The 24,219-nt window shown below is 37.0% G+C and overlaps 1 protein-coding gene across 1 annotated transcript in view; it reads right to left on the bottom strand.

Moving 5' to 3' along the window:
* LOC127629018 (pleckstrin homology domain-containing family A member 7-like) overlaps positions 1–24,219 on the bottom strand; it is a 155,604-nt gene that overhangs the window by 5,853 nt on the left and 125,532 nt on the right. Inside the window, 18 exon segments of the mRNA XM_052106064.1 lie at positions 2,781–2,923; positions 4,553–4,686; positions 5,313–5,492; positions 7,445–7,660; positions 9,986–10,077; positions 10,469–10,571; positions 10,678–10,837; positions 10,839–10,867; positions 12,138–12,200; positions 12,202–12,293; positions 12,397–12,562; positions 15,127–15,228; positions 15,341–15,490; positions 17,141–17,221; positions 18,738–18,806; positions 20,928–20,981; positions 22,420–22,545; positions 22,799–22,882. Of these exon segments, the coding sequence (XP_051962024.1) occupies positions 2,781–2,923; positions 4,553–4,686; positions 5,313–5,492; positions 7,445–7,660; positions 9,986–10,077; positions 10,469–10,571; positions 10,678–10,837; positions 10,839–10,867; positions 12,138–12,200; positions 12,202–12,293; positions 12,397–12,562; positions 15,127–15,228; positions 15,341–15,490; positions 17,141–17,221; positions 18,738–18,806; positions 20,928–20,981; positions 22,420–22,545; positions 22,799–22,882 (2,044 nt within the window).

The following is a 24,219-nucleotide window of genomic DNA, read 5'->3' as shown; positions in this document are numbered from 1 at the left end:
AACTTTGAACTGGATCCTGCAGTGAACAGGAAGCCAGTGAAGAGAAGCCAACTCAGGAGACATACTATCTCTTTTTCTGGTTCCAGTCAAAAGCCTAGCAGCAGCGTTTTCATCCAGGGTTCCTATAGTTTTGCTTCAGTTGTCTTCTTGTCATTTTTATCGATGTGACAGTTTGAAAAAACAGAGAATGATGGGGTTAACTGGATCAAAAAACGTAAAGAGTACGATTCAAGAGTACGATGTGAACCACAGCTCACCGTGTCAGAGCGCATGTGCAAATCGGAAGGCCACAGTCAGACTATTGTAGTTCATTTCTTAACTCAAACAACACCAAATAAATTATGCAGCGGATGATCATAACCCTGATATACCTTCACAGATGAGATCTCTAGCACAAGATCCTCTGACATAGGAAATATTGTGAATATTGTTGAATATGCCCCACTGCCTTACAAGTTAAGATCCATCACATCATGACGGATTGACTGTAAATCTGTGTGACTAAGAGAGACACACTGCTCCCCATCTGAAGGTTAGACCTGGCAGAGGGAGTGAGGCCTCTGTAAGAAGTGAAGATGAAAAGATGGTGCGCTTTTATGCCAGTTCAGAAACATGTTCAAAGTGCTGCCACGGGATGCAGAGTGAACAAGCCCCAGCGCATATTCAACTGGGTCATTGATCAGCTGTGAAAAAGTGGCCTCATCAAGAGATTCCTCCCAGCTCGAAAGATCCGACATGTCTCCCAATTAGCAAGCATCTTTACCCGTCAGATCTGCACTAATAAGGAATAATGTTCGTTATTAACGTTGTGGCTTATAGGCTTGGCTTTGCTCTTTCTTCTTCCTCATCACGCCTCCATCGCGGAAGCATTCTCTCATGTTTGCAGTAAGTTAGTAGCTGTCAGTGCGATGATTTAAAACATTTATTGACATTGTTTAAAGGGGTCATATAACGGTACATGCACTTTTTCAAGTTGATTGTACTGAAATGTGTGTTGGCTGTGCCTGTACACAACCATCCTATTATGATAAAAATCCATCCAGTGTTTTTGTTTTAATCTCCTTATATATTTTCCCCTGCCTCAAATCGAGCCGTTCGACCGTGTGACGTCACACGGTCGGACGCCCCTCTCAGGATTGTTGATTGACAGCAGTGTTTCAACACAGACCCGCCCTCGCTCGTGAGCGAGCTGTCAATCATAGTCCGTCATCATTGTTGATACACTGGAGCAGAATGGTGCCTAAGCGATTGTGGTTTTCTGTTCTTCGGTGTAATAACGAACACAGCAGTCATTTTGATGTTCCTAAATCTGAACCGCTGAAGACGCAGTGGCTGAGTTTTGTTTACTGATGGGAATATTCCCCACGAGCAACGTCAATGCGTTCATGTTTGCGCGAATCATTTTTCACCAGACTGCTTTATAAACGAGGGTCAGTATAAAGCTGGTTTTGCTAAGAAGCTGCTGCTGAAAAAAGATTCGGTACCAACTATTTATATTCCCTCTGCACCTCCAGAAGAAGTAAGTGTAACGTTTTATTAACCTTTATATTAATCTTTGCAAATCGCTTGCACGCTTCACAATGAATGTGGCTAATGTTTACACTCAGGGTACATTACGGCATGTTTTCCATAACGTTACAACGTTCTCAATATAATTCATAATCCCACGTTTATAATGAACAACGCGTTATGGTTATTGTGTTATTAAAAACTGTGTACGGAGGGGCGGGGTGACCAAAGCTCATTATCATTTAAAGTCATATGCTCTGAAACGGCGTGCTGAAAGCAGAGCTGTTTTTGAGCAGGTAAACTTAGTGTTTTCTTAAAATACTAATGAGAATTTTTAATAAAAGTATATTACAAAGTTTTCATTTAGACCCTAAAGATTCATATTAACTTGTACAAAAATGGCATTATATGACCCCTTTAACCTTAAAGGTAAATGATATGTGATTTTATTTTTGGCATAGTCATACAGGAGTAAACTGTTCATTGTATGGTTGTTATAGTCATCTTCTTAAGAGGGTCACACAACAGACGCGTCTGGCGGATGACATGGCGCGTTCTAAACTTTAAAACAACTGTTTTCAATGAAGTTACACACACCGCCAGCTAAGACTCCAGAGGCTGATCAGGCTTAAATAAGGAAAAAAACGTTGATACTTTTGAACTGCATTGACTTGCCCTGTGTTGCCCTGCGCCGTGTCCTATTCATGATGCACCGTGGCGCATCTCGTCCTGTGTGCAACAGCCTTTAACCTACTTTAAGAAGCATTTTGTTTTCTCAGCTCCATGTCTTTGCACTTTTACACACTTTGCACAATTTAACATGATATGCGCTTTTAACTTTGAAAGGTCAAAATTTAAAACAATTCGTCTTCCATGGAACACACAAGATGTTAGTCAACATGATAGGGACTATAGCCTCAGTCACATTCACTTTCATTTTATGTAAAATGCAACAAAAGTGAATGGTGACTGAGGCTGTTAGTCTTCCACAGAACACAGAAAGGCACCATGAGGGTTAGTAAATGATGACAGAATGTTTTATTTTTGGGTGAACTATCCCTTTAAGAGGCTTACGAAAGCATCTGCTAATGACATAACTGTAAATGAGTCAACTGCAATAAAGCTGTAGAATTTGTAGAGTTAGCACAGTATAATTAAGAGCTGATAGATTTTTTTTAGCAGTACATACAGTACACATTATGTAGTTAATGCAAAACATTTGTGGAAAATTATCGTATGTGTAGTACTACATGGTGGAAGTGTTAGTTTACCTGCCACTTGCTTGCTCTTGAGTGAGGCCTCTGATGCTAAGGCATAAGACATGGTGATGATCCTCTCCTGCTCATGTAGAGCAGAGTCTAAGTCTGACAGCACCGGCTTATCTACTGCTACTGGAGGAGGCATATTCTGGACACTTGTACACACATACACACACAAAAAAAGACATTAAAGTGAACAATGGCAAGTTCAGGGTGGACAAAAATGATGCACTGCCACAGCAGGGATAGTTCATCCAAAACTGAAAAGTATCTCATTATTAACTCACCCTCATGCCATCTCAGACTTGTATGACTATCTTTATGTGAAGGATTTATGAGGTATTGCTGTCCATACAATATAAGTTAATTGGGTCCAAAACATGGACCTAAAAAGGACATAAAGGCAGCATAACAGTAATCCATACGATTTATGGTTTAATCCATGTCTTCTGAAGCCATATGATAGCTTCTGGTTTTAAGAAACAGACAACATTTAAGTCCTTCTTTACTTTAAATATCTTTAAATATATTTCACCTTGGCATATTCATTAGAGAAGCTTGTTTATACACTTCCTCGAGCTTTGCACATTCGAAGACTGCTGTACACAAACCGAACACCATGTTGCTGGGCTATTTTCAAAAATGCATACATGAGTTAAAATGATAGAGTAGCTGGTTGAGTTTTTTTGGGAAACTTTAAAAATGTACAGCAGTTGCCAAAATGCTGACGGTAAACACTAAAAAATAAAATGCAACGTCTTATTGATGCATAATGATACTGGCAATCGAGTGCAGTGTCAAAGAATCATCTTAAAGCCTTCACTGCTTTCTAAATCTGATGTGAAGACTTATAGTGCATAAGGGCTTACATTTTGGTCTGTTTTTCATCTTACGCAAATAATTAGCTTCAGAAGTCATGTATTACACCACTCGAGTCACATAGTTATACTATTATTAAACCTCATGCATCCTTCAAAGAAAGAAAGTCAGATGAGTTTGAGACAGCATGCAGTGAGTAAATGATGGGACAATTGTCATTTTCTGGTGAACTATCCTTTTAAATATTGTAGGAGCCATTTATATAAAGAATGTTTATTTTTTTCTGTATAACCGGAGTTCGTTTAGTTGTTCACCTGTATGGCGAAATTCAACGATGTGGCATAATAGTTTTTGTTGTTTGGGATTGGCCACTACAAGAAGTTTGAAAATCATGCTGGATTTCCCACACGAAGACACCGTTGAGTATCTTATGAATGAAATTCCAACACATTCCAAGCGTGCCGACGGCCAACTTTACAATGCATCGGAATTCCAAGTTCATGAGTAAATGAAAATGAACAAAAAGGGAAATCAGTGATAAGAACTCGATATATTGATTCAGTAACTCATTAACAAACAAGAACATATGAATTGATCATTGGTAAAGAGACCGTTTTCAGGATTAAAGTTCACTTTTGATTGTGCAACTTCATTGGAAGGTTTATCTGGAATGTTTTATTGTGATGTTTTTAAATAATGGATAATTAACCCTAAATGTCTACAGTTAAAAATACTGATGAAACAAATCAGTCACTGTCTACTTCCGAAGCCGAAAACAGATTTATGAAAATGATAGGCTCACGTCGAGCAAGGTTAAGTGTTGTAACGTGGAGACAAAATATGAATACAGTCCCCTGATGTTGCAAAGACACAAGAAAGCTTGTCGGCATTTACAACAGCATTAAAACAGTTGAAAGAAATGCACAAATTAGTGCAAGAAAGCTTGAGCACTGATGTCTTAGTACCTAGACTTGGCCAGAATGCTCTTGATGCGCTCCACTTTGCGGTGACGGGCCTCCATCTCCTGAGGGCTGAGGGGCTCTTCTGGCTCCAGATCTACATAGCGCTCAGGGATAGCCACTTTCTGCGGCTTAGACAGCTATCCAGGAATTTAAAAGATACACAGTCTTTAAGAGCCCTGGATTCTAATTTTAGTCTGAAACAATTGCTATATATAATTTCAAAATGTTTATATTTCTATCTAAACAAAGATTCAAGGGTAGTTTATTGTCACTGAGATTTGATTGTCATTTGCCCTTTAATCGTTGGTCCATTCACCTTAAAGCTTTTTGATGTTAAAATATTTTCTCCTATCCCAGCTAACAGTACAAAGCTAACTAAGAGTAAGCCATTTGTAGGTTGATTTCCCTGAAAAGTGCAAGCACTGTAGCTTTTTCAAACAACCTGACATATTAACATTGCCTCAATCAACATGTTAAGTTTAGGCTGGACCATCTGTTTGTCAAACAATGTTTGGGAAACCTGTTTAGAATCCATCATTAATTTTGCAATTCAATTTTGTGCCACACAGGAATTACACATTGCAGCTTTAACACAACCTCATCTGATTCCCCTACAATTTCGTTGTCACAGTTTGAAGATGGGAGATCACGAAACCGTTCCAACCCATTATCCTTCATGTTCCCTGCATCAGTTTGTCTCAAATGGTAATATATTTAACCCTGACACATTTCAATAAGAGGGAGCAAACAGCCTCTGACTTACCTCTTTGCTGAGGTCCAGCTGGTAGTCCAGCGGTTCTAGGTCCAGCTCTCTGGGTTTGCTTCTCAGGGTGAGCCACTCATCTGAGTGTGAGCGCTGTCTCTCAGTGTGCTCAGCTGGCCTCTCCTCACCCTGTATTGCCCGCACCAGCAGCTGCATATCAAACTCCTGCTCTCTCCTCCACTGAGGGCACACAGACACACAGCACCTGAGAGGGTTAAACTACAACTCACACACATGCAACTCAGGACCTGACAGAGCAAACTGTGTGTCCAATACAATATTTTGGCTTTGAAACGGTCCTCTCTTGATTTAATGAACAGGTAAATTGTACAATAATTCTTCCACTCACACTGGTTAATGTTCAAGAGATCTTGCTGTGACAGACTTCTTAGCAACTAAGAATAAACTGATGATAACAAAACAGGGAAAGCGTGACTACACTTGAGCTCTCACCAAATGCAGATTTGTTTTTTTCCTAAATCCCTCTGAATTTCTTACCAGCACATCTGATGCATTTGTGGTATAACCAAAATGACTTGTGTGTTTTATATATTAGTTAACATCCAACATTTCATTCCAAAAACAACACACACCTATAAACTGGGCATAATTGCATATAGTCACAGCAGGCCTTGAATCTCTGTACAATGTAAAAAGTAATTGGAGTAATTGTGTTTAAGATGTCTTGTTTTCAAGCTCTCAAACCGTAGTGTACAACACTCTTGCACAGTAAGAAAGATGTGATAAAATGCTCCATATACAACTTCATTCATGCTTCATTCACAGACTTTAGAGTGCTTACTGGAGAAAATAAAACTGCTTGATGGGAAACACACTGTATTAAATGATCAATTTCACAGAAGGCAGAAAAAAAACAAAGGGCCTGTTTTCTTTTTACTAGCAAAATGTTTATTTTCTTATGCGCAAACATCTACATAAAAAAGAAAGCAGAGCTGTGCAATTGTTTTCCTTTTGCAAATTATGCTACAATTTTCTGCTATATTGTTATGAGAGTACAAGTGATTAATAAAACATGCTCAGTAAGTAGAACAATAAACACCACTAGAGAAACACAGTTTATTTATTTATTTTCACTCCTTTAATTCAATCACGCTTAAACCAGGCTATTCATAGTGCATATTCGTAGATGCATTTGGGTAATATGTGGTGTCAATTTCATAATGATAAAACCCAGGTAAACTAGAGTCAATATTTAAAGTCAGATTTTGCAGAGTGACAATTAAATTGACAAAAAATTGTATTATTTGCTTCAAATCAAATTGGAGATTTGAAAAAAAATATTTTGCCGGTTTTGTAAGACTTGGATGATTAGAAAGCCAGATGTGAAAATTAATATGAGGCAAAATTAGTTAAAAACAAATAAATAAATGAGTGAAGTAAGCACAGTAGAGTCTGGGAATGGCAGCATGAGTTTTACACTGTAGTTACAATGTAATTACGCTGTAATAACTATGGCTGGGTGATGAACAGCTAAAAGGCTTGAGAGCTTGTGTTTGAGATTAAGATGAGCTACTAACCCAGCTAACCCCTTTTCCCAAAACCTGGAGCATTAGGATAGTGTTAAAGAGAGGTTAAAAGAGCTTTCTGATGTTAGTGTTGGCTTGGACATTTAGACCTCTTTTATATAGACCCCCAAGTAAAAGCATACTGCTTTGATTCAAGATCCCAGAAGGTAGGAGCACAGGAGAAACTCCCTTGAGATCCATTTCCGAAGCTTAAAGTTAAAAACCATTAGGTGTGCGAGTCATTAGAATAGTTTGAATCTTTCATTTGAGTGCAATAAGAATCAATAGTTCATTGCAACTCATTACATCCATTTACTTTCATTGGCACATAGCAAATGTTCAGTCTCTTCTAATTCTGTTGCCCATCCATGTGGCTCTATAACTTGGAACTTTCCTTTGCATGAGGATCTCTCCCTTGTCCTTCCACTAAAACACTTCTCACATACCCACTTACCTGCAGTAGACACTACTTTAGTAAAATGCTGATCACGGTAACGCCAAACCTTACAGTTCTCCCCCAAAACATAGTAAATAGCTGAGTATGCAATTATGTCAGGATGTTAGTCCTCTCTCTATGATAGTATGTGTCATTATGCTCTAACGTACTGATCCCAGGTCTGCAGACACGGGTCTAGAGGCGGAAGTAGAGGAGCGAGATGAAGAGGCCTGCCGCTCGCCTTGACTGAGCGTTCTCTTACGATCCCGTACAAGAGCCTTTTGGTGACGCTTCATCCTCTCCAGCTGCTCTTCTGCACTCATGCGGCCACGCTGCTGCACGGGCTCCCCAGAGTACAGTCGCTCCAAGGCACTCTTTGGTCTCTCCTAGGAGACATCAATGGATATGTTAATAATAATGAAACAAACAGGACCACAGAAAGGTGTGGAAAGAAAGATAAAAAAGCAGAAAGGGAGAAATTTGGACAATTTGCAAGAGGGAGGGAGGATATACAGGGGGAAGAGAGAGAGTGAGAGAGAGAGATCTATCCCAGGGGCTTTCAAACTGGGGGGGTACTGCAAGGAGGTTATAGGGGGTACACAGAAAATTACAGAGAAAAAAGAAAATTAAAAGCATTTGACATTACTGTTTCAGTCTGGTTTCTCCAGGTTTATCCGTGTAAAGTTACTATAAAAAATACTTAAAACCATGTACATCTTTTCCATGTATTCCAATGACAATATAAAAAAACAATTGTTTAATTTTTGCAAACACACTTAATATTTTTCTAACACATATAAATGGGCCTTTACACATGAAAATATATAGCTGCCATTTATATTTTTGGAAGGGGGTTCCATATTTGGGGTCCTTCGAATCGAAATGTTTGAAAACCCCTGATCTAACCAATTAGGACGTGCCCAACATTCACTAGCTTTGCTTATGTTTGCTTAGAAGTGTTCTTACTGTTTAAACTACCTTTTTTTAATCAAATAGCTTAATAGTCAATATGTTAAGTTGAACTGTATAAATGGTTTACACTTCTATGTAAACCATTCACTCATGATGCATGTGTGCTCTGCATGGTGTTAGGAATTGTAATAAAGTTTCCAAACATGATTGTGCAATAAAGATTGCAGATGTCAAGATTAATAGTGAAAAAGGATTTACATTTTGGTCTGTTTCTCACTCATAACCGATCATATTACTTCAGGAGACATGGAGAAAACCACTTAAGTTTTGCCTTTAAGTTTATTTTTGTTGGACCCCATTGACTTGCATTGCATGGACAAAAACATCTCATATCTCCATCAAAATATCCTCATTTGTGTTCTATTCCTTTAAAAGGGTGATTTTTAATTGCAAAAGAAGCATAATTTGGACCAAACAGCAATCGTTGCAAGGTAATATATAATATGTAAGTGAGTTTATGGTAGAACCATATTTAATTGCATATATATGTATGTCACAATATATCAATACATACAATTAAAAAGCTATTTTAAAATAATTGTTTTTCATTAACATGAACAGTGTATATTAGGGGTTTTCACACTGGGGTCCGGGGATCCCCAGGGGTCCGCAACGGGGTCCATGAAAAATTTCAGAGAAAAAAAGGTGTAAAAGATAAATAAAAAAATTCTGTTTACTTTGGACAAACAGACTTTAATTAAATTGAAAATGTTTTTCAAAATCCAACATCACTCTAATAGTGGGTAAAAAATATATGTGGTCAAATTAATACCAAGTAAATATTTCTCAGATATTTATTTTTTAATTGAGATATTTTATTTATTTATTTTTATAGAATAACAATATAAAATCCAATAATTTAATCAGATTTTATATTACATTATTATTTATCTCATAAATGAATGCATTAATGTATGATTATTGAATAATTATTCCAAATTATTTAACAATATCATGCTTACTATTTTTCCTCACACAATATAAATACTGTAGCTCTTTATACATGAAAATACTGTATATTGCTGCCTTTTTGCTTTTTTGGAAGGGGGTCCCTAAACGGATTGTCATATTTAGCGGTCCTTGGAATCAAAAAGTTTGAAAACCCCATGTCTAAATGAACTGACTCACTAGAATGACAAGATTAGAAAGAACTGACTTACTAGAATACATTTAATATTCCAGTATTACATAATAATGAGAGACCTACATCTACAATTAGGCATGTTTACAATGCAAAGGCAGTACATACAGTCTTTTCAATGCATCACATTGTAATAAATAATAATAACAACAAAACTGATTATTGATTCTCATGCACATCCCAGCCAACAAATAGTGACCCTGATTGACAATGACATGTAGTTAAACTACTGTAGTTAGAGAAAGAGCAAAGAAGATGTGAAATAACCGATAAAATAGCAGGCAGAGAAAATCTTGTCCTGTTTCAAATCTCTGCCGAGTTCTTTTCTGTTAATATTTTCTTCATGAATCTGTCAGGGTGGGAGCGGCACACAGAGATTGATCACAGTCTGCATGGCAACACTAACGCAGTAATTCATTCGCAAAGAAAAGTCTGTCGCAATCCCACACTGGCTGTTTTTATTTCATCTAGGCAGATTGCACTGGGTGCTGCATCTAATCAACTTTCAACTTATCATCTCTGCCAAAGTAACCTCAGTGCCTTTATTCCCCCTGACTGTCAAAAGAAAAACACTCACAGGGCCTGTTTGGTCTCCTACCTTCAAGCTTGTGGTGGTGACTCCTCTTCTGAGGGTGACAAATGATGAAATATTTGTTGACTGATTTAGTCTTGACGATGAGCCTAACAAACCTAACAAGGAGTTGTATCAGATTAGACAACTTCCAATAAGATCTGGAGGTGCATCTCAAACAAACAACAGGCTTATTTCTCCCCCTCTATCAATGTCATAATGAAGCACCCATATTAAAACAAAGTTAATTCTGTCATAATTTATTCACCCTCATGTTGTTCCAAACTCATATGCCTTTTTTTCTTCCATAAGATACGAAAGGAGAGGTTAAGCAGAATGTTGGCGTCGTACAATGAGAGAATGGTGACTTTTTGTGTTTCACAGAAGATAGGAAGTCATTCCATTTAGGAACAACATGAGGGTGACTCAAATTTCAAATTGTAGCTGTTATGTGTGGGTCTGGTGTGTGTGTGTGTGTGTGTGTGTGTGTGTGTGTGTGTGTGTGTGTACCTCTGTTTGGTAGGGTTTGGTAGCCACTGTCACAGCTCAAGCCCTCCATTTGTTCACCAACTCCCAGCAGCTCAGGCTCACTGAGGAATGCCCGTATCTCAACCTAGAGTCCCAGGAGAGTAGATTTCAGAACCCCACTACCATTCACCCCGTAGCACAGAACAGAACAAATGAAACTGGAATAGATTGGGCATAGTTGAGTGAAAGACCTTATGATCTCCGTTTGTGTACTGCCCAATCTCACGATCGCGCTTCCGCTCATCGGACTGACGCTTCAGTCCACGTACTGATGTGTGGCGGATGACGGATGTTTCTTTGGGAAGAGGGGGCACAGCAGGGGGGTGATCATCAGGGCTGTAGAGGTGAGGGAGGGGGTCTGGGTGGGGCATCTTCCTCGGTCTGTTGCATGCAAAGTCCACAAATATGGATATAAACACAGATGTTCCACCTCTATCCAAAGCAACAGAGTACACAGGATCTGATACAAGTGCCATGCTAAAAGTCTTAAGAACAATCTTAAGAAAAAACATAATAACTTTAAGTTAATATTCTTAACTTTCTTCTTACATTAGAAATTAGGAAGAAAATGGCAGTTGAGAAGAATTTTCCCACTTTCTTGAGTAGTCTTGATTAGTGTTATTATTATAGTTAAAGGGATCGTTCACTCAAAAATGAAACTTCTCTCATAATTTACTCACCCTCATGCCATCACAGATGTGTATGACTTTCTTCTGTTGAACATAAATATCTTTAGAAGAGTATTTCAGTTCTAGTAGGACCACACAATGCAAGTGAATGGTGGATAGAACTTTGAATCTCCAAAAAGCACAAAAAGGCAGAATAAAAGCAATCTACATTATAAGGCTCTAGAGCAGTGGTTTCCAACCCTGTTCCTAGAGGCCCCCGAACACTGCACATTTTGTATATCTCTCTTTTATGACACTACCAATTTAGGCCTTGGAGTTTCCACTAACGAGCTGATGATTTCCAAAATGTATAGTGTTGGGGGGCCTCCAGAAACAGGGTTGGGAACCACTGCTCTAGTGGTTAAATCCATGTCTTCTGAAACAATAGAAAAGGTGTTGGTGAGAAACAGATCAATATTTAAATCCTTTTTTACTATAAATCTTCACTTTCACATTCTTCTTCTTTTGTTTTTGGCGATTCACATTATTCGTACATATTGGCACCTACAATTCGTACTGCCTCACACCTTCTAAAGACATGGATTTAACCACTGGAGTCACATGGATTGCTTTTCATGGTTCCTTTATGTTCCTTATAGAGCTTCAAAAATCTGGCAACATTCAGTTGCATTGAATGGACCAACAGAGCTGAGATATACTTATAAAAATCTTAATTTGGGTTCTGTAGAAGAAAGAAGGTCATACACATCTGGGAGGGCATGAGAGTGAGTAAATGATGAGAGATGATTTCATTTTTGGGAGAACCATACTTTTAAGAAATGTCAAATATATCAGTTAAATCATTATCTTTGGCAGCTCTAATATACTTAAACTAAAATAAAAACTAACTTAACTGATACTAGAAAATGCTGAAAAAAATAAAACTACACAAAATAACAGGCATACCGTAAAGTGGAAACCAATAACAAATTGAAAATAACAATTACAACCCTGGTCTTGATATCTGCATTTTGCTCACTCACCCATTCTGGCTTGTGGAGTGTTTGTGAGAGCTGCATGGTGGTCTGTACTGAGCTAAGGTGAGGAATTGAGCTGGGCAGATTTTAGCTCTCCTGTTGAAGGGCTCGCAGAGAGAGAAGGCACTGCGGACAATGACACTGAAGGCAGGAGTTTCCTCTCTAGGTCACGCAAACATCCCACACACACAAACACACAAGCATGATTAATCAGTGGCACCTCAATGCGTTAAGCACAGCTGCATGTAGTGATGCACCCCAGTACCTCGCTCTGTGTTCCAGTGCATGGGGGTGATGGCAGGCAGGGGCCTGCTCTCACCTGGGTTCCGCAAAGAGTCAATGGTCACTTTGTAGTTGGCTTTGCTGGAGCTCAGGCCCGCCAGCACATCCTCGATCCTCCACAGCTCCTTCCTCAGCTGACACTTCTCATGCTGCACAGTAACAATAGTAACAATAATAGGATGAAATGGAACACATAGCTGATAGAATATATAGTAAAGATGAGAACAGGGAGGAATTGAATCGTAGAGTTTAAAAACATGCACATTTAAGGCATGTAGCAGACTCTCTAATCCAAATTTACTTGGGTCATTCTTTGATAAGTGTTGCAAACCAAATTCAGGCAAATTAAAATAAAATATAAAATTACTTTGACAACACTTATGGAGATGTGTTCTTTCTAGAGAAAATAAAATCTTCAATAAAAACGACAGATCATGAAAAATTGTCCACGGCCATACTGAACTTAAACTTGATTGCAGAACTTAACTTTCACAGGACTTTTTGGTGAAAAAAATTAAATAATAATAATAATAATAATAATTGAATGTTCGCTAACTCATCTTCTTGACTGTTTATACTTATTACTTATAATAATCTATAAAATTCTCGATTTTGATTTTGTCTAAAGATTCAATTGAGTGTCTGTGGAGTTAAATCATGTCTCCTGCTCTTTGAAGAGCTTTTGAACTATTTCTATTTTTAAGAGGTTAAAAATGGACCTTGAAAGCAGGTCTGAAAGGTCTGACAGATTTAAAGCTTTAAAGTCTGAAAACTTAATATGTCAAGCTTTTAAAAATTACCTTTAAAAAAGTTTCCAGACTTTGAAGAGAAAAAAAAAGAAAATACAATATGTGTCACATTTTGATTGTGTCTGTGGAGTATACAAAGTATAAAAGAGAACAGAAGGTATATTTTTTTATATAAAAAATTAATATTAGTAGATACTGTTTTCACTTGTGACCTCTATGAAATACTTTACACTTTTGTACACTCATGTTTTTGGTTACTACATGTAACACCACAAAACTGTTACTAGTGACAACACATGAAAAATGTGTAACTTGTTAGAATTAGGATATTTAATAGTTGAACGAACTATTAAGCTTCTCACATATAATGGTAAAATGATGCAGAATCTAGTACCATTATTTTAACCTAAATCTCAAAGCTTTTTATTATTATTATTATTGTATGATTTTCAGCTTATGTGTAACATAGAATCACCCATTTAGGATTTTCTCTTATTTGTATTTTCAGAACAAGCCATAATTTATTGACTATGTCTGTGTGTGCTCTCTCACAAACACTTGAGAAATCAATAATGTGAGACACCACATGCCTTGTTCTTAAGGCTCTATCACACTGATCAAAAACTGACATTACATCTTGACTCCAGTTCCAAGAGCTCCACATCTCTTTAATCACTGTTCATTCTCTATCAATTACCGGACTGAGAGGTGCATGCAGAATAAAAAGGGAGCTGACACGGTTTAACATCCTTTGCTCTACTCTGCCGCTCCAGCTGTATCAATACTTCAGTTTGGAAGTATGCATTAGCGATAAAAGCTGAAATAATTTTTTTGGCTTGAGCAGAGAAAGACTCTGCCCTCTAGGAATGCCTAAAACCCCTAACCCATGGTGAAATCACTGTAATGTATAGATTCAAACGGCTAATTGCTTTTATAAACAACAATGATAAAAGACACTAACATTCTATAAACAGTTTATTTTATTAATAATAACAGTCATAAATAAGTCTTTTGACAAGTAAAATAATGTAGTTCACTATCCTAAGTGTAGGCTGTTGGTAGTTGAGGCAATGTAGCAGCAATAATGAAGCTATTCAAAAGGTTGATTTCCCCCCAAAAAAGGGTAGATAGTGTGTGGCGCTGTGTGTTGAAACAATTAAATGTTTCTTTTATTGTTGTTTTTAATCAACAACAAACTGTAAAGTACAGGGTATTAAAAAGACTGACACATGGACTGCATGGCTCTCATCTTTGGACACACAGAACGAGTTAAACCAAACTCTCAACACACAGTGAAAAGATCTCAGTGCTAATAACTTTTACCACTTTACCACTATAGTACTCAATCACTGGTGTGTTAAATCTGGAAGTTTACCAGCCAGTGGCTAATCACATACATTGGACACAAGCGAGGGATTTACTTGCTTAAGAAGGTCGCCACATGGAGTAAAAGAGTGACCTTGGGATTTAAGAATCGATATTGTGATCGTTCTAACAAAGAGTGTGATGCATCAGAAAATCTATATTTTTAACCAGTCCTAATAATGTGGTTGTGTGGCAACATTGCTCTGTTTGTTGGAGAAGCCCGACACAGCAACACTGACTCCAATGGAATGCGTTTAGGGTGGAACTACTGAATGAATTGGAACAAACTATTGGTTTGTTTGACCAATGACAAACGAGAGGGAGGAAGGGGGAATATTGACAAGTCTAAATTATTGCAATTCCATTTGGTGCCGCTAGTGGTGCAGAAATTGCACACCGCAGCTTAAATTATTTAGGTTTGTGTAATAATCATCTGCTAAAAGTTTGACCATGATGCTGGAAATAATTATTACAGTATTTTGAATTTACCAATATGTGCTGAATTAACTCAATGATCTGACATTATTTAAACATTCAGTTCACATTTTGACAGTTTTAGAAGAGGCTGTTTTGAATGATTTCTCCTCTGGTATACTGACCCGAGACAGAGCACTGTGGGTCATCTGGTCTTGAAGGGTTGATCGCAGTCTGTCCACATCTTTCTCCAAGTGGCTGTACTCTGCCCAAGCATTTTCCATCTCCTGCTCAACACATGACAGAAACGATCTTCAAAACTACAGATGCAATAAGCAGATATTAGTTGTGCATGGAACTTCTGTGAGTGTATGGGCCTGGGTACGTAAGTGTCCTCACCGTAGACACCTGTGAAATGTCCGCCCTGATGTGCACCACGTCCTCCCGCAACAGTTTCTGCTGGTAGGCGATCTTCTCTGCATGAGCCGGCTGGTCCCTGTACTGCTCCATCTGCTGATGGGAAACATCCAGAACTGACTCCAGCTTGTCCTAGATAATGAGAATGAGAAGAGGATAAGGGACAACAGAGAGACAAAGAAATGGCATAAGTCATTGAGATGCCTTATTACCAAAAATACCATCCAGCATAACAGTGAAACTGCAAATAATAATAATAATTTTCTTAATGAGTTTCTTGGTATTGTTTCCCTTTTTATGCTGCCAGTGCCGCAAGACAAAAGTTATTTATTTGTTGTTTAATTAACTATAACGATAACTTTATTAGAAGTAATTTAATCATTATATTTAATTGTTATATATTATATTTAACTAAACGTCAAATTAGTCAATGATATCAATTATATTATGCGGCTGTATTAAATCTGTTCAAATCAATATTTGCGAATGCACAGGGTTGGGGAGTAACGGTATACGTGTAATGGGATTATGTATTTAAAATACTAAATATTAGTAACTGTATTTCACTACAGTTACAGAATAAATCATTGGTAATCAGAATACAGTTACATTCAAAAAGTATTTTTATTACTGAAGAGATTACTTTGTATTTTATAGTCATTTGTTTAACTTAATATTTAGCCTATTCAGTTGGAAATCATTTATACATGTAAATGATGTGATCCGAGGAGTGTTTAAACGGCAGTGAAACACTTTCTTATGACGCATTTCATTCATACAAGTTCACACTGTTGTGAGTGAAAAGGTGGATTTGATGTCATTGAGGAACTTTCCCTTGGGAGCTTAATAGAGGAGCAACATCGTGTTTCTACAGCTTAACAAAAAACACTTTGACAGATCAAACATAAATCCAATTTCAGCAAATGTAGCCTTTTACATCATATAGAAAGTTACAAATAATATAACTTTATATAATATATTTTCTGCCTCATTCTATGAACAGAATCCACATGTTCAAAAAAGGATGTAGTTGTAGACACACTGTGGGGTTTTGAAGTTTGGAGAAGCATCTTGTGTAAATTGTCATGTAAACATTTAGCTTTATGCTAGGCTAAAATCCTATTTCTTGCCTTTGCATGCATCTGTTACCAGACGTGATTATATTTTATAATGAATTCAATGTAAAAATTCATGTCGGAGCATGACTATTTTCTCTAGAAAGACCTTTGATTTTAAAGCATAAATCTTATTCTTAATGCAAAATTAAATATTGATTTTCTGTAAAAATATCTAAAAATCATTAAAACAAGATAAATTTGCTTGAGTAGCAAAACTACATAAGATACTTATTTCAGATAATGTTTATATATATATATATAGCGGACTACGCTACAAATGACATTTTACCGCATGTACTCTAATCTGTAGCAAAATACTTTTTAATAGTAACCTTCTCAACCCTGCATATGCATGCATGTATGTGTGCCCTGAATTGTTAAAAAATGTGCCAGCAAAAGTAGTTTCTGATCCTCCCACAGTTTCATCCTCATCTATTTAAATATCTTACGAAGTTCGATCCTTGCCACTGTCACCTTTGGTTTGCTCTTTCACTTGCTACACAAAGTATATCATGGAATGTAGTGAGTCAAAGTTTGTATGCAGCTGTGCTCATCAGATAAATAATTAAGAATATTTAGGGTATTTTTAAATGGAAAAACAACACAAAGATTCTTAATACGAATATGTTTTTTTGTTTATGTGGTATATGGTTTTGCTTCAAACCTTGTCTTCTTTGAGTGCCCGAATCCTTGTCTCCAGCTCCTGAAGGATCATGTCTTGCTCACATAACCTACTAAGCTTAACCTGGGGAGAAAATCAAAAGCAGCAATAAAACATGGTCACCATGCAGAGTGCACTGGTAAAAAAAATGCATCTTCAAAAGTATGCAGACATATCAAAAAGAGGGCCGACAGAATATATTCTTCTGCTACTCCATATTCAACATTTCCCACTATTGAAGATATTCATTAGCATAAACTCCCTGCACCCAAGACAATTTTGGTGTCATTATTCGCAGAAACAAACAACATTTTCTCAGTGAAAAATGGGTTAGAGGGTATGTGTGCATTAGTGCGAGAGACAGAAGCTGCAGAAGTGTCTTGTTTACAGTCTTTTTCACTCTGCCTGTTTATTCTCCTCTCTGTTTATCATTCCCTCCAATTAATTATTAAGCTGTTATTATTTTATAGCCACATATTGTTATTTTAACAGTATTAAATATTAATCACTTAGATAAATCTAGCAACAAAATTCTTATAAATTGTTAAAATGAATCAATGTTAATGATGCAAAACCAGGACATCCACATTATTTACCTCCAATCAAATTAAAAACAGAGAGAGCACTGGAATACAAAAATTAAACTGAAAAAATGTACAAGCCCTCAGTTTTAAATTCACATTGCATGTATTTTTCTCTTTAAATTGAGCATTAAATATAAAAAAGCCCTTGTTTAATAGATTAAAGCTTGACACAGCGAGAGCTTGCTTCTCCCCACAGTGCGTACAGCAGCCTGTTTTTGTTTACTCGCACATTTTCAGGCTTTAGTACAGCCTTTTGCCTTTTTTTTTAATATTTCTTTTTTTGTACAAACAGAGAATGAGAAATGGTGGGAGGAATGTGGTCAGAAAGTGGGCTTTTTTTTTTTTTTAAGGAATAGTTCAAGCTAAAATGACAATTGTCTCATCATTTACTCACCCTCATTCCATCCTAAAAGTGAATGTCTTTCTTTCCTCTGCAGAAGATATTTAGAAGAATATCTCAGGTTTATTGGTCTATTCATTGCAAGTGAACTTTGAAGCTCCAAAAAGTACATGCATGTAGCATAAATGTAATCTAGACTGCTCCAGTGGTTTAATCCATATCTTCCAAAGTGATATAATAGGTCCTGTTTTACTATAAATTCCACTTTCACTTCCAGATTTTTCTTCTTTAGTTTTTTAGCGATTCACATTCTTTGTGCATATCGCCGCCTACTGGTCGGGGCTGGTCAAAGGTGGAGATTTATAGTAAAAAAAAAAAAAATTTTTTATTGATCTGTTTCTAACCCACACCTATCATGAATACATGGATTTAACCACTGGAGTCATATGTATTACTTTTATTCTGACTTTATTTGCTTTATGAGCATAAAACTTTAAGTCACCATTCACTTGCATTGAATGAGCCTAAAAAACTGAGATATTCTTCTAAAAATCTTCTGCAGAGGAAAGAAAGACATTCACTTTTAGGATGGAATGAGGGTGAGTAAATTATGAGAATTTTCATTTTTGGGTGAACTATTCCTTTAATGAGTGGAGTGAGAAGAGAGAAAACTTACATCTATGTCACTTTCAGCTATTTTAACAGGCAGAGATGATCGATCTTTAAGTGAGTCACGTCCATTTACCTGTTAAATTCAACACATACAAAAACATACACAAATTCAAAGACATGAGTATCAACATCAAGACTCTAAGGCTATAAAGTTGCATTGATCAAGCAACTCACATTTTTTTGTTTTGCCAGACAAACAAGATTGCACAGTCTATTGACACAAATGTTGCTGAAATCAGACTTGAAATGATTTTTTTTGGAAGCCATGTGATATGTTTATAAGCAAATTGCATGTGGGGTATTTCGGGATAGCAGCGATGATCCACCCAAAGTGCTGCTCTTTATCAGTTTATATCAATACTTTTCATCAGGTGCAAACTTAACATGGACCATGAAGGGAGTGAACCAGAAGACACACTGCAATACACTGAAAGACTATAATTTAGTGATAAACAGTGGTTAGCTAAAGGACACTCTATAAGTAAGAGCAGCTATCTTTAAATGTTCACTCGTGAACAGAAACCTTCAAATAATTTTTAATGTCTTCATGGAAATAATTAGCATGGACTTCACATAATGGGCACAATTACAATGCAATTTCTATGACAAACCCTCATTAGAGCTGTATTGACATTTTTTCCAAAGAGCAACCTTGGACATCCTTTTAAGAACTTATGCTTTTGAAATGAACAATTATCTTGTCTAAATGACACATGCACACGGGTATGTGTGCCTGCAAAACAGTTCTTGCACGAGGTACACAACACGAGGTACACTGCTGCAGGTGAAGGCATGGACGGGAAACATTTTGTGTGTAAGACACATTGCACACCAGATAGATGAAAGGTTCAATACTGATTCAATACTGAAATAAAGGTAGACTGATATATCCGGTTTTACTGATTAAAGGGATAGTTCACCCAAAAATGAAAATTATCTCATGATTTACTCACCCTCCTGGCATCCCAGATGCATAACTTTTATTCTTCTGCAGAACAAAAACGAAGATTTTTAGAAGAATATTTCAGCTCTGTAGGTCCTCACTATGCAAGTGAATGGGTGCCAAAAATGTTAAGCTCCAAAATCCACATAAAAGGAGCATAAAAGTAATCCAGATGACTCCAGTGGTTACATCCATAACTTATAAAGCAATATGATAGGTGTGGGTGAAAAACAGATCAATATTTAAGTAATTTTTTATCATAAATTCTCCTCCCTGCCCAGTAGGGGGTAGTATGCATGAAGAATGTGTCACCAAAACCAGAAGGAGGTTAAAGTGAAGGAAAAATTACTTGAATAGTGATCTGTTTCTCACCAACACATCGCTTCAGGAGACATGGATTTAACCTCCAGAGTTGTCTGTATACTTTTATGATGCCCTAAAGTGGATTTTGGAGCCGCTACATTTTAGCACCCATTCACTTGCATTATATGGAACTACAGAGCTGAAATATTCTTCTAAAAATATTTGTTTGTGTTCTGCAGATGAGAGAAAGTCATACACATCTGGGATGGCATGAGGGACAGTAAATGATGAGAGAATTTTCATTTTTGGGTGAACAAGAACTTTAATATGTGCCGATAGTTGTTTTTTGGAACTATCGGTTAATCTGCTAAATCTATGACAACAGTTGCCGATAAGCACTCAAAAGACATGTCAACAAACCAGATGTCAGCAAATGAGATATCTTTAAATAAATTACAGGCCTTATGAGAGTGCCTTCTAATTGGTTACAATCGCAGCTCACAGTCACCAAGACAGATGTGATTTCAACAAAACCTATTCCAGTGATATCAGTCAGGTGGTAGTGATATTCTTTTTGTGTGCTGTTCCAAAAAAAATGGCTGTCAGCCCCTTTAAAATGAATAGCCATCAGCAACCTGACTTTGAATCTTCACAGCTTGCCAGTCGCTATATCCATTCATCCACAAAGTGGATTAAATTAAAGCATCATTTTTTTTTAAAGGTTTAAATATCACACATGGTTCTTAGTGAAAAATTGACTAATGAAATTGCATGTCATCATCCGTATCTAATTTAATTTGACACATTCTTCAGGTTTAGAGAGTAGAGCAGCTATTACAGAGAGTAAGCAAGAGGAAAAGAACATTTTATAAGAATTTATGCCTTGAGAGAGAGGGAAGGAGGAGGCGAGAGGAGGAGGAAGGTGAAGTCAGATCCACTAGAGCCCACCTTCAGGTCGAGATACTCCAGATCCTTCTTCAGCAGCATGTAAGTGTCATCTGCCTTTAAGAGGGAAATGGAGGAGGTGGTCACATGACAAAAGGTTTAGGGCATGCAAGACTGACAGTGATTTCTCATACCAGTTTAACTGTAAATCAAAATGCTGATACATCAAAGTGCAACAGTGAATCAATATTACAGTATGTCAGATGTATAGGTAGCCTGCTGGGCATTATTGCAGTACGATAAGTTCGGTACAGGCTATTATATAATTAATACCAAGGTACTTTTTTTTATCAGACTGCAGCCAGTTTTGGACATATACATATATATATGTATTTTTAATTTTTTTTTTGTAAACACATATAGTTCCTATTGGCAAGAAGAACTTTAGACTGACAATTAAATGTCGTTGAGAAAATAATGTCATTGAATGCCCTTACAACTTTCTTGCTATTTAAAAGGGTCATATCATATTTCTTTATTATTATTACATTTTTCCCAATCTCTTAAAAAGTTCATACACTCTTTCCTAACATTGGGATGCTTCAAAAGTATCTGCAGAGCGACAAGCTCCACACAAAAGATTTGACAGGCTTTTCCTTAATTTACTCTTGTTTTTCTGGTGTTTAGGAATAATACCATATGTGCTGCTTTCTCCTTATTAGCTCATCTTGACAGGGTGGTCCATGTTTTTGAACACCACATAAGTGTAACTGATGTGTAAACATAGAAGATCATGTGTTGAGGCATTGAAAAATATGACATTTTTGCAACTTAGTTCTAATATTTGATTCCTCATGATATGACCCCTTGAAGCCTGATGCACAGCGGTATGTGTGACACAGTAAACCTAAACAAAATAGTGGTTTGCTTCTTGACTCTAAAGGCCTATTCACATCAAGCATAAATGTTTGCTTATTTTTGCTTTCATGAGCTATTTTTATAGTTGGTCTCAGTGTACAATGTTCATAAACCTGGATCATATCTGCTGCATTTCAGTAAACAGTTGTATAATGCTTCTTTGTCAAAACACTTTTGGTGTAAATAGGCCTTAAGTAATGTCTTTAATCAGTTTTCATTCTTTCATGGGTACTATTCTTTGACACACTTCACGTGTATTTAGAAGTGCACAAAATGCAAGTAAATTAGTGATGTTTTCAATATGTTTGCTTTTCATGAAAACATTCAGTTATGTGAATGCAGGCAAGTCAACAAGCAACATGCTACTAACAATCTGAGGGGCAAAACAGCAGTTTCAAAATACAAGAAAATCTGAAAGAAATGCAAAATGCAGATAATTTTTTTTTAGATTCTGCAGCCCAAGCTATAATGTGTTTTATTAAGACTACATGCCAATGAAGAACTAAGGCCAAACCAACGCAATCACAACTAGAACCACCAGCGCATGACTTAACAGATGAGCACAGAATGGGGGTTAGGGAAAGAGTGGCATGAAATGCTCAGATGGGGGGCTGAGGGGAGAATCTGACCCTCTGACCTGCAAACTGGGGCCTGAGAGACCGTTGTACTGGTTCTGCAGGTGTGTGAATGTGTTGCTGTGCACGCTGGCCATCTTGGCCTGGTGTCTCCTGAGCTGGATGAGCAGCAGGGTCAACTCCTCCAGCTGCAGGACAGCGGGGAGACGGGAGAGAAAGCACTTCAAGAGGTGACCACCAGGGCGGCGCCAAGATGTTGTGAAATTTGGCCAATAAGAGTGGACTGAGGCAAACTATAATTGCCAATCTTTAATGAAATCTCCTGAGCATGAAGCTCCTCTTGGCAGAAATGTGATTTACCAAGCAGATCTTCTATGTTTGCCTATGATAGTTTGAAAATAAATTTCTTCTGAAAGCGGTTAGCCTCTTTTGAAGTCTTACCGTTTTTTCATGCAGACTCGGTGCACTGACTGTGTGTGTGATGTAGCCCATTGTTGGCATGGATCTCCTCTCTAGTTGTGAAGTCTGTGAAGGTATAAAAGTACACTAAATGTTTGTAAGTGAGGTCAAAAGTTATAACCACTCGTACTGGCCGATATGTATAAACATTATTTTATTTTATTTTTTTTACATTTTTCATTAAAAACATAATAACTGATTACTTCATCCACCCATCACCAACCGCCAATAACATTATTTACCACTTTTTTGATGGCCTATATTCAGCTTAAGCAAATTTAAAAAAATTGGAAAAGCATAACTTTTTCATGGCGTGAATGATATATATATTATAGCTGTCACAAGATATCAATTTGTAATGTTTCGTCACTCTCAGAATTGTATTATTGTAAATTAGATTAATTAAGGTTTAGCCAGTATGCCATTTCATAATGATTTTCTTCCCGACAGGCTGTATTTCCTTAATTATGACATTGCTGACATATGTGATGTTTTTACCAAGTGGTGAAGCCTTAGCATATTTGTAACAATTCATGTTGGAGTTGAACGAATAAGTTTTATAGAGGCATTGCAGATGAGCAAACATCGTTAAAAAAAATCCATCATCCAGATGTAAACACACAATAAATAGACATATGTATGTGTGCTATCAGGGTTCAAGCTAATTTAGAGAATGTAGGCAGTGAAAATAGACCCAACCAGCCTCTTAAATCCATTATGATTTTAACTATTTAATATCTGGATTAGTTTCTAAAATGCTGAAAAATGGTGGTGGTAACTATGGTGACTATTAGGCTATTATTTTATATATTTGGCAACTTCCCAGCTTCATGGTTTGTCATTTCCAAACATTGCCGGTCATCATCTGTCAATGACTGTTGCAATCGGCATCAGGGCACTTGTCAGTCATCATTGATATCTGTTCGTCGATCATCCAACCCAAATGAACTCTAAATGAAGAAACAGCAGTCCAAAAATGCACTCTTATTTTACATATGCTGCACAAGTCAAGCAAAAGTCAGCTTCAAAGTTTAGCACACAAAACTAATGCTCAGCAGAGCAAATTTTTACTCATTCATCTGTTCATTTCAGCTAAGAAAGTGCATATGCTTCATTTCAAATGCCATGGGGCTTCGAGAATTTGACAGTTTTGCTTAACATACAAAATTCTTCATCTAGGCCCATCACGGCACCTCAAAAGGACACAAACAACAAGAGATTTAATTAACTACACATAAATTATCATCAACCTGCTTTCTTAAAACAACATTTGTTCGCTACCAGCAGAGTAGTACTGTACACTCTGTTTGCAACGCTAATCCCACGGCATCGCATTTTTGCTGTATAAAAGGTTTTTTATTTAAATACAAGATCAGAAAAAATAAACCACTGCTGAGGCTGTT

This window comes from Xyrauchen texanus, chromosome 1 (genome assembly GCF_025860055.1).
Source record: "Xyrauchen texanus isolate HMW12.3.18 chromosome 1, RBS_HiC_50CHRs, whole genome shotgun sequence".
NCBI classification, from domain to species: Eukaryota; Metazoa; Chordata; class Actinopteri; order Cypriniformes; family Catostomidae; genus Xyrauchen; species Xyrauchen texanus.
This window is presented reverse-complemented; position numbering and strand designations above follow the sequence as displayed.